Source organism: Falco naumanni, chromosome 12 (genome assembly GCF_017639655.2).
Source record: "Falco naumanni isolate bFalNau1 chromosome 12, bFalNau1.pat, whole genome shotgun sequence".
Taxonomy (NCBI): domain Eukaryota; kingdom Metazoa; phylum Chordata; class Aves; order Falconiformes; family Falconidae; genus Falco; species Falco naumanni.
Genome location: NC_054065.1, coordinates 16,441,904 through 16,453,951, shown reverse-complemented (window position 1 = coordinate 16,453,951; position 12,048 = coordinate 16,441,904). Strand labels below are relative to the sequence as shown.

Below are 12,048 nucleotides of genomic sequence, written 5' to 3'. Positions count from 1 at the left end.
AAACCACTGGAATAAACTGCATTTCCTTTGCACAGTAGTGTACACTTGCCTTCACAGCTGCTAATGCTCTTTCCCAAAATGTACTTTTTTTTTTTTTAATCCTCTTCCCAAGCCTCATCGGACAAAACATGGCTACCAAATACTCTTTGCCTTTATTTTCCAAGATGTTTTGGGAGACTGTGGGCAGATGTGCTAATCTGGATTCAAAAGAGGTTTCTGCGAGCGAATGCCAATTGTTTAGCTCAGGTCATCAATCTGAACCACGTAAATTGACTGTATTGGCACAAATTGCTCTGCTGACAAACATATGCAGATAGCGGTAACCAAACAGGAATGCATCAGAAGCTGGCATTGATGACTTTCACCAAAAAACCTGAATCAAGTTGCTTTGGAGTCCTAGTCTTCTGTCCTTATCAATAAGGCTACTTAATTCTTAATTATGCACTGCTATTGTAACTTGCGTTTACATTCACATATGGTATAAATACAGCAAGTGTACGGAGGAACATGAATATGAAGAAACAGCTACCTCCAAAAACTAATTATAGCTGATTTATAAACAAGAAGAGAAGGAAAGCAGCAGTATATTGAATTTTACTTACAAAGCTTCATACCGAGATTTACTCGTAAACAGTATCCATATCAAAAGCACTAAACCTGATTAATGATTTCCTCTTCCATGTGGATGCATGAACTTCTCTGAATGTTTATTTCTTCTGCCATATATTTGAAAACACTTGATTAATTCTTAAACTAAACCACAAAAGCAACAGTTCCTTTGACTGCTCTTTGATCTAATATGGTAACTTTGGCAGCTACATTAATCTAATGATTAAGTTTGCAATTTGGTAGCTCTCCCGTGTTTTAAGGTAGAGTGAGTAGACTTTGCTCTTCATTCTGTAACTAAAGAACAAATCAATTTTTTTTAAGCAAGTGAAATTGTTCTGAGGTTATTGGGCTTTGGTAATTCAGAATTACTTTCCCATTTCTCTCCTTTTATCGTTAACTCAGTTTACTCAATAAAGCTATTCTGAGTAATTTCACTTTACTTGTGTTTTGCTTCCTAGCTTCCAAACTTTTAATGCAAATAATTGCCAAAAAATGCTTAGTTATTTTTGAAATCTCTGAAATAAACTTTTAACAGAAATACAACTCATGTTAGAGTTTATATATCTCAAAATCTCAATTAAACCTAAAATTCTAACCAAAATTAATTTACCAGAAAATGTACTATGGTTCTTTTCATTTGATTTGCCACAGTGCTTGCTGTACGCTGACCTATTTATTCTCCTTTGAATACTTTCTTTACATACCACAGTGTGTGTGTATGTGTGTGTACATACACACATAGATACATAAAGTAGAACAGTTTTCAACTTACGGCTATCTCTCCCAGACATTTTATTAAATGCTTGCTAAATATTCAACCATAATATACATAGTTATGTCAGTGGTTAAGAGATGAAAGCCTGCATTACTTCACTCAGGAAATGAAGTGCAGGTTTTGGTCCTTTCATTGCAATATCCTTCAGTGCATGGAACATAAATGTTTTCGCAGTGGATTGTTCAACAAGCAGGTGATGCAATGGCTTACACAGCTAAGCCACTGTATGATTTCTAAGGCCATGGGGTTAATACACAGTGATAAACTCTTCAGTTATAATTGTAGCTTTCGTGCCAGTTAAATTGAATACTCTGAACATGACACAGTTAAAACTTCCTCTGTTATTTAATAGAAATTTGCATTTTGATTCCCCTTAAATCCAACATCTAGATTCAACATCTATTAAGTTCTGTTATCCCACAGCAAAAAATCAAATCCAAGGGAATTTTAACACTGATAAAATTAAGCCAGACATACTGGGGAGTAAGAAAGGTAGGAAATCTTCAAGGCTGTACATAAAGAAGCATCATCTCATAGAAGACAACTGCCCAGTGACCAACTCGCAACTGCAGCTGAAGAGTCAGAAGATGTAATAAGGGCAATTTTTTTTAAAAATACCATTTTTATTTCTTTTTTTTCCACAGCGTAAATCATACTAACATGATGTAAGCCTTTTAATTTCAGGCTTCAGTTTTCTAGACCTCTTACAATCATTACTGTCTGGAAATCATAGGTGATACAAAGAAAGGGATCAGTAAAACCATTTTTTATGATCTCCCATACTACACAGGGTGAAGGACTTCTCTGCACAATAGCAATCCCCACTTCTTGCTTTAAAAACTCTGGGACAAATTTCTATGATGTCATTAAGACATCATCAGTTTTCCACATGAAAAGCCACCCACATTTAAAAATTTTGTCATCTGAAATATTCCAGTGCTAGCGTTAACAAACGCCAATGATGCAGCTGCCCAGATTGCACTGTAATTATGTCAAACAACGATAATAAGTGTAATAAACAAAAATAAAGGGTAAAATGACTGCATTTCCCCAGACCAAAATTTCTTTGATACCTGTGAATTTCACCTTACCATACAGAAAAATAATAATTGCTACTTAAGATAACATGTTTAAGGCAGTAACAAAGCCACAGTTACTAATTTTTACATGAAGTAATTCCTATACATTTATTTAAGAATGACAGCAAATCTAGCTACATATTGTAACAAACTGGTAGACAGTTTTGCCTACACAGTTTCACTCCAGGAATAACTTTTGGCTCCTAATGACAGTATAGTGTTATTTCTCATTTAATATATTTTCCCTAAAGTGTCTTTACTATCAACGCATTAATTGCTAACAATAACAGAAGATTTTAGGTGTTCCCAGGTTATGTACAATATTGGTCGTCATTATTGACACTTTTGAAAGGACCAGCTACAACTGTGAACTTAAACTTGAGTCACATTACCAGAAAACTTTCCCACGACACTTTCAGCATTCTGTAAAGCAGGCAGTATGCTATTGGTGGGGATTCTCTCCCCCTCTCCAAATACAATCAGGATTTTGTGTTTTCAAAGTGTCATGGTTACATCAAAAATACATTAAGCACTGGATAAAAATAGCTAAAACTTTTAAATGGTTTCCTGTAATTGTATTTTTTCCCTTTTGAACTTGTATCTTCAAGAGGATAGACATTTATGCCTGAGGCAAAGTGTTACTCACTGTGAACGAGGAAGCAAAAATCTTTCCACATCAGCAACAGAGTAAGCTTTGTGAAGCCTTCTGCATCATATTCCACCACACCACTACCAACAACAAAAGAACAGAAAAAATTAATACAATTTTTACCTACCATTCATTTTAACATTGAATGATAAATATGTAAATTCTGCACTACAGGGATTGGGTTTTTTTGTTTGTTCAGAAGCTTCCAGTATGTTTTATTTATTAACAGTTACAATTTTCCAGCTAAATGAAAATTAGATTAGACTTTTATTCTTAATAATCTTATTTATGCTGTGGTATTGGAGCCTCTTACCCAAAGAAAGGCCATATTCAGTTTATATAAACAGTCTTTAGAATGAAAGGAAACCTGCTAATGCATCTGCAGTACTATATTGACAAAAACTGTACAAACAAATTCTCTGTATGCTACTCCAATTAAGATAATTTATTAACTCTCTAGTAAGTTATAGGGTAAAATTGAAAACGTGCAGGCTAAGAAGAATTTAGATTTGAACATTCAAAAAAAGTATATATATAAAAGCAAAACATGAGGGCATACAATAGATTATACATAGAAGACTTTCCATAGACAAATTAAAAGTTTAATCCATCAGGAGCTGATAATCCCTAAAAGTCTCAAGCCGTATCAGGACTCATGAAGCACTCTGTACGTGAAATAAAATCATAGGTACACCTGGGCCATTTCTATACTACAATTTTCTCAGAAGAAAAAGAAGTATCTTGGTTTCATAAGGACTGAGCTTGATCGACTATCTACTCACATGTCCAGTTCAAGTCATTATTATCTATCTACAGTTATATAGATAAAATTTGGGTGCATGCTAGAAGCCACCTGTCTTCCTACCCTCGCTTGACAGACCTGAGATTTAAGGGCTCTCAAATATCCATGTCATTTGGCATCACCACTAGGAAGCAGAACCGCCCTCCCCACAACGAAAAGCACTGCTAGCCAGGCAGTCGCTGACACGTCGGCTCCTGGACTCTCATTCAAGTCAAGGTTTAGGTGGGAAACCAAAGTGCCTACCCTTCACAGTGCCAAGTACCTCTGATTAGTTGATTTGTGAAGTTGATGTGTCATCATGCCAGCCACAGGTCTTTGAACTGCAGGAATTCAACACAACCACAACCCTACAGCCCCTTCTCCCCGGAGACAACACACTGCTCGTGTATATATTTCACATATATGAGGTGAAATAACACTGAACTTCATTCCAGTACTGCTACAGGGAGACAATCTATACACATCATTCTGTGAAAAACGACCAGATTTCATCTTATCCAGTGGACAGTATTCACACAAGCAAAGACCATGTGCTGAAAACAAGGCTTCTCCTCATGCTACAGAAAATAATGCATCAAAAGAAAACTTACGTTCCGAAGTGACTCAGGAAAGCTGCAATGTATTCTCTTCTCTTATGGTATCCCTGAATAACATACTGCACCTTAAAAAAGAAAGAAAGAAAAAAATCCAGACCTATGAAAGATTTAAAAAGCCAATGCTCCCAATTTGTCATGTATTCCTTGTCAAGATTTGTGTTTGACACGGCAGTAGATCTGAATCCTACATTCAGCTTGCATGATTTCCCTAAAGAATCCTAAAAGGCCTTTAAAACAAACACTGGATCTTGCACAGAGAAGATCTTGTAAAGAAATCTCTCCACTCACTTCTGAGTGAAACTTGGTCTTTCACAATATACCCAAGTGCTGTTTAACTGCACAAGACAAAGAGCGAAGCAGAGAAATGCGCGGCCTTGCCTTGAAGCCTGAGCAGGAAGCTGCGACAGGCAAATCATAATTACCTGAACTGACAGTTGGTTAAGTGTCAAAATAACATTCTGGTTAGAAAAGAAAAGAAAAAAAAAAATTCACAACTGATCTTGGGTGTTTTCTGAAGACTGCACCTCCACAACAGAATCTTCCTAACACGAAGCTCTCTCAAGGGTTTGATGCTGACTCAGGGAGCCACCTACTCAGCTGTGAGCATCAGTTTTTGAGGCATTCTGGATTTTGAAAGCCTTCCATCCTGGCACAGACAAAATCCAACAATGCTAAACTTGGAAGTCTTAAGGCAAAATTCTCCTTCCACCATGTATGTTTTCTTATTGGTTTGAATGGGATTACTTAGCAGAATAGTGTGAACAAGGTTTGACCCATGACAGAAACAATGCATGTGCTGTCAGGCTGCAAAAACATCTCATTTACAACTGGTTACTTCAAGTACAGTATGGTTCCATATGTGATTCCCTGTGTAAAGCCCTTTGCCTTCCAGACTGAAAACTAACACTGAAAAACTCTTTTCCTGCACTGAACACGAAAAGAACACGAAGAGTATTTTTCTTGGCTGTGGTAACACTAGAAAACCTTGGCTGGCAAATGCTTTTCTAAATTTTTTGAAAACATGATACAATCATTGCTGAGAGCTATCTTGTTACCCCCTTAATGTGAAATTCTACTTATAAATTGACATCTATTTAATTTATTAAAAACTATGATTATTTGGAAAGCATTGTGTAGGATCTGAGATTTTATTTTGGGAAAAAGAAAACATGGTAAGTTTGCTTAAGTGTCTTTGTTTAAGAAAGGATAAAAACAGTCCTGTGTACTTACAGATTTTAAAAACAGAGAGTATTTTTAACAGAGAACCACAACAAAAACAATTCTAAAGATAGATTCCAATATAATTATGGAAACACAAATTGAAGAAGTGTTTCTAAAAGATAAAATTATTTTCCTCATTTGGACAATTGAAGGTAAAAATAATAAACAAAAACAAATAGGAGGTCTGTAACAGGCAAATTCCTAGATGCTGGCCCCTAAGCTTTCTTTTGAAAACTACACTTAAACAATGGAGAAGCTTTCAAAATACTATACTCACTCTTTTTTGTTTAAAGAGTAAGCTAACCAGAACACAAACTTTTCAGCAACCTTAAGTAGCTATTACTGTATAAACGTCCAAGTAGACTGCTGATTCAGTTCATTTGGATGAAATGTCTGAGAAGAAAATCACTGAAAGTACTCAAAACCTACAGTGATGACTACGGTGTGAGAACTTCCAACCGGAAAAATAATATGCAAGCTACACAATTGTATTTACTAGCGAAGTAGTATGCTACAATGTACTGGTGTAGGACACGGTAACATTTTATCTTAAATTGTAACATGTCACAACAAGAAAAATCCCCTCCAGGGCCTGATTCCAAACACTCCAGTTTACCTGGAAGAGTAATTGTATGCAACAGCCTGCTTAGGTGTTCAACTCTTATGAAGAAAGAGTTCCTTGTGTAGGTCACCTTAAGCATGCACTGCTTGGACTACCTGGCAGAAGAAAAACCACAATACAGTACAGCACATAAGGGAAAAAAAAAATCGAGTTCTCTTTATTAACTTACCTTGTTTGTTAGCAGCTGGCATACTTGGGGTACGTAGTCAATAAGACAACCTCCACCAGGAAAGGCTGGGATGTGAAGGGCAGATGATCCTCCAAGCGCACTAGAAACAGAAGTTAATTTAACAGTACATTACACGTACAGTCCCTGGGATTTGAAAGTTGATTTCTACACTGTCCTCTTTCTCTGTGCTTGGAGTCAGAGGGCCATGACAAGGAAGCATGTATTTTATGTTGTGGTGATATAAAAAGTATTGAGTTGTACCAACTCTAAAAACAAGTTATACCATGACCGACTGTAATCAAACCATTTTAATCAAGAGTACCACTAATGCAAAGCATTCTCTCAGGAAATATTTTTTTTTGGTTGTAAACAGCTCTGTTTCTTAGCCCTCGTCAATAAGATGTGGAGCACTGCAGTTAAGACACCTTGTTATTGAGGGAGGAGTAGACTTCGAGTCTTTAGTTATTCGAAAAGCCACCTTCAGTTGAACCAGCTAAAAGTAATCAAAATAATTTGGACTGAGGAGTAATAGATGGCCAGATGCAAATGTCAGTCATGCCATCTACTCCAGTTCTGGACCTCCCACACAACACAGATGTTAACCTACTAGATCAAGGGGGCAGTGGGCCAGAAAAAATACCTAATAAGGGGGGATGCTGAAAGAAATGGGTTTGTTCAGTCTTAAGAGAACACTGTGGAAGGATCAGCAGAAGTGGGGAGCTGAAGGCGCATTGATGCCTTCAATTATCTACTTGAACAATACAGAAAAGATGGAGACAGGCTACACTCTGAAGCGCACAGCGACAGGACGAAAGGCAATGCAGATGTGTTGCAACAAAGTAAGTTCTAGTTACTATTAGAAACAATGTTTTCACCATTAGAGTAATCAAATACTGGAAGACAGGCCCAGAGAGGCTGGGGAACCTCCATCCTCGCAGGTGCTCAAAGCTCAGCTGAACAACTGCCATGAGCACACTGACCTAAGCTGGCCCTGCTCTGATGGGGGGCTTGGCCAGATAACCTCCAGAGGCTCTCTCCAGTCTGCATTGTTTTATGATTATGTTCCCTGATTCTATGATTTTGTTCATCTCCAGAAGGAAATAATGCAAATGAAGATTTAATATCATGCACAGACTGGAAATCTGAATGGCAAGAATCCACAGAAATAAGATAACTTGAGAGATGTATTTAGGCACCTTAACCAATTGCCTTTCTCATAGGGTGGAAGACTGAAGCACGCCTGCTATTGCTGAGGATAACAACTTCTTTGGTGTGGAAAGACTTAGCACTTTGTACTTAAATCAGGTTGTGTAAGGCAACAACCAGTTGCAGTCCGTGCTACTTTCTTTTAGCAGTACTGACCTAAATCTTTCTTAGAGTCTTTTACCACTCAAAAGGGATATGAATTTGCATTAGACACTGCAGCTTACATCATTCACTAAGCATCTAGAAGCTTGTTGCGTACAATTAAGAAGCTTCAAAAGCAAAGTTGCTTTGTGGCCTTCTGTTTACATGCTGTTTCCATGAAAGATTAAACTGGCTGGAAAGCAAGTTCTTCTCTGCAAAATAAGGCTCTTCTCCAACGGGACCTGCCCTTGTATTTTCCCTTAGTACTTGATAAGATATCACTTTGGTAGGTACAAAGGTCTATAGTCATACATCCCTTTGAAGGAACAGAGCCTACATAAATCAAAAAACCCCAAACTCATAATGAGGTATATGGAAATCTGCTACTCAGGCAAAACAGTCTGGGTTCAGCAGACTGTTCACCACATGGAACAGTTCTGCAGGTCTGGATTTTGCATATGCAACGATGGAAAAAAAAAAAAAAAGTGCCTTGACTACACCACAGCTACATAAAAAAAAAAAACAAAAAACAAACAAACTTTTCCAGCAGAAATAAGACTTGAACAGGATTTTCTTTTTTTAATTTTCATTTCATTCAAACAGAATTCCGTTTCCTTGCTGCTACACCCTTACTGAAAAAATTACATAGGAATATAATTTTGCTACTTGTGGATGTTAAAAACATTGAAGCGTGACTATTAGGTTATTATTATTAGGTTGGAATATTTCTGAAACAGTAGTTTACTCTTAAGAAATTGGAAGTATACTGGGTCCATCAGTCATTAATGTTGGAGAATGAAAGACTTGTCCCCCCTAGAATGTTACAAGCGAGTTGTGAACCTTGCTTTAAAGACATGGGCTTTCAGTTTATTCAACTCCTTAAATGCTTATGTAAATATATCCATAAAAGCCTCCAATCTCATACACAGAGCAAATGGTACTGTCCATTCTGCACCCTGCCTTGCCTCATTTGCAACCAAATCCAGGCTTCCCCTCAGCATGGAGACACCACTGGAGACACTGAGATGACTCCAACAGGAATTACAGGCTCCTCTCTTGGGTACCATAGCAGACACGAAATCAGGAGTAATCTCTCAACAGATTTCACATGCAAAAAAGATTCCACTCCTAGTACCACCAGCTTCCAATACATCTTCCAGACTGAATTATTATGATTTGTGAATAAAGGCTTTCCATTTTACCTGAATCCTTTTGAATTAGTTCTGAAAGTAGTCAATCTATTAAAACTTGTTGACATAAATGGGAATTCAACCCTTCTCAAATGAAAAACAGACAGCTACAAGGTGTGGTTTCTGAGAAAGAGGTCCCTCCACAGAAAGAAGGCTGGAATGTCTAGTGTAATTATCCTCTGAAAACAGAATAAAGCTGTATAGTATGTAATTTATGTTCTGTAGAAATAATTATGGGTAGGGAAAATTAAGAGTGGACAGGCATCTTTGTTGCCTCTATGGGGTTAGAGAATCTGCTTATTAAGCACTTCTATAAAACTGCATTTGCACAGGACCTTGCCTCTGACCATCTCAAAACCTTCTATAAACATTCAGCAATTAAGGTTAATCTGCCTTATGAAACTGGTATTTATCTATTATTTTTAAACACGTAAGAAAGTTATTGCTCAGAGTTTGATCTGACTATGCTGTACTATGTCTCAGTCATGCCAAAGGAACATACCTGTAGCACCTCACAATCACGGGACAGGGCAAGAGGCCATAATAATTCCTTTGACCCTATAATAAACCTGCAGCTGAAGAAGAAGGAAGTGACTTACTGAAGGTCAAATAAGAAGGATCTTTAAAAGATGCAATGAAATACCTAAAATGGAGAAAATTAGGAGAGGGAATTTCAGCATGCAGCTCAGTATCTGATGCTGCTTTCTGAGGTCCCTCAAAGCCCAATAAAAAAAACCCCAAAAACCCCAACCAAAACCAAGTGTAAGACAAAAACCGCTGCAAGAAGCCTTATATAGTCAAGGACATTCTATTTGCCAAGAGATTTCACCAGCACAAGCTAAATATTCCTGCACACCAGACCTGCTTTCCGGATAGCTGCGCCTCTTGGAGCACAGAACTTACATACCTCTGCTTGTGATTAAGCTTTCCTTCTTGGTGTCACTGTTATCCACCCCTCACAAATAAAACACATTTTAATACCCAGGAATAAAACCAACTATTGCACCACACTATCAGGTTTGGTGATTTACGTTTTATATAGGCACCAAAAAAACCAAAAAAAAACCCAAACCTGTGAAGAGATATGAGGAGGAAGTTGTTTTGACTTTAAACAAACTAATTAATATCGCTCCTCTACAGCTGCCAGAGTAAGTCTGGTTTCAGTACAACCAATTGAATTGTCTTTAATTTACACACAATTTTTTCCTAGTAACCTGCTACTTTCTAAAGGCTAAGATTTTAACAGATTTTGATAGTGGCTTCCTATAATTATCATAATTCATGAAGCAAGTCTTAGTGGATGCTATTTCATTAGGACTAGTACCAGATCAGGATAAATACCTATGATCCACGGTGCTATGAACACACTGGAACACAGATTATTCTAAATCTGCTTCAGCTCTGCAAACCAACTTCATACACCTCATTTTAAGACGGACCAGTGACTCCTTTGAAGCAAGTTCCTGCCTTTCTGGGTTTCCAGAGTATCAGATGGTTCTGATCCACTGTCTGTGAAATAAACTGGGTTTTGTGAAGAACTCACTACTAAATTCAACATGAGCAGCAGTCAGCCTTCATTAATAGCAGTTTTGTTCTGCAACATGCTGAAATACATGTGCAAAGAGCTTAGCTGGAGTATGTTTACATTTCTGCTGTTGACTGGTGCATTCCAAGTGACTTGCTCTGTCTGTCCCTCAATGGATCTATTTATTCAGGCCAGCATTGAAAATGCAAAATTCTTTCCCATTTCTTGATAGCTTATAATTACATTAAAATGTCTTTCTTAAGAAATGATCCTTAAAAAAAGGCATATCACTAATTCGCAGGTCTACAGAAGTGACTGTTTTTGTTCTTGAGTATTTATGTGTAAAGAACCAGTTATTTCCCCTTGCTTAAAAAGATCACTTTACTATAGAAGAAGGATGCTTACAAGTCCCAAGCTTAGAAGACGGGGTGGTTTGGCAAGGCAGAGTCAGAGTGACGAAGGAAGATGCTTCTACTCCCACTCCCACCCTACCCCCTTCCTTACAACTCTCCCCATGCTCTCTTGGGCTTGCCTAGTTCCCCTGAACTCCTTTCATTCACACACCTCTTCCTTGCAATCCATTTCACTTCCCCCTTTCTCCGAGCAGAAAAATGCAGGTTTCTCTGAGTGCTGGTAAACTTTTGAGCTGAGTCTGAAAAATGAGGATTATTTCAAACTACCACCTACATTTTGCAGAGTTCTGCAAGAATAAAAATAACACAGTTTATAAAGTTATGTGCTAACACAGATTATGGTACTACAGTTAAGCACCCATACAGACGTAGTAACCGTCTATATGTTTTGTGCTCTCACGGTCTCTCTCGCTCTCTCTCCTACCCCCACCTCCCTTTTACCTGTTATACCATTTCCCATCTCCCAAGATTGCATAAACTTTTCTCTGAACGAAGTATCACAAAGAAAAGATGATCTGTGGAAAAGTTTCATGCTCTTAAAAGGAGGTACCCTGCATAATGGCAGTTATTTTTGCTTCAAGGGAGGAAAGAGTAAAAAATGTGTACTTGGGAAAGAGGTTCAGCACTGTAAGAAGAATCATACTTATCGCTGAATACAGTGTGAATGTAGCATTAAAGAGCTCTATACAAAAAGAAAATGGTACATAATACCGATTGCACTCCACAATATTTCTAATCCAATGTATTCTGTCTGCAAAACCCACATAAAAGGGGGAAATGGCAATTTCAATGATTGTGAACGATACGGTTGAAGATTTGTCTAGCTTTGAAAATGTAAATAAACAAAAAACTTGCCTCTGCATGGACAGACATTTTACACTGGTTTAAAATAACTAAGAGCTTTTCTCTCAGCGTGGCCAATGTTAAAACATGTTCAAATCTATGTACTAGTGACAGAAAGTAGACTTTAGACTTTACAGACTATAGCTCTTGCTTTTATTAGGATACACCCTTCTTAACTCTTAAGTTTTCACCTGCCTTATTTTGAAAC

The 12,048-nt window shown here is 37.5% G+C and overlaps 1 protein-coding gene across 2 annotated transcripts in view; it reads right to left on the bottom strand.

Moving 5' to 3' along the window:
- The window catches only part of BABAM2 (BRISC and BRCA1 A complex member 2), a 169,435-nt gene that overhangs the window by 34,828 nt on the left and 122,559 nt on the right, over positions 1–12,048 (bottom strand). For both annotated transcript variants that reach the window (XM_040612038.1, XM_040612039.1), the window contains 3 exons: positions 6,523–6,622; positions 4,505–4,575; positions 3,110–3,192 (listed from right to left, as the gene is read on the bottom strand). In XM_040612038.1, the coding sequence (XP_040467972.1) occupies positions 3,110–3,192; positions 4,505–4,575; positions 6,523–6,622 (254 nt within the window). The remainder of the gene's footprint in view (positions 1–3,109; positions 3,193–4,504; positions 4,576–6,522; positions 6,623–12,048) is intronic.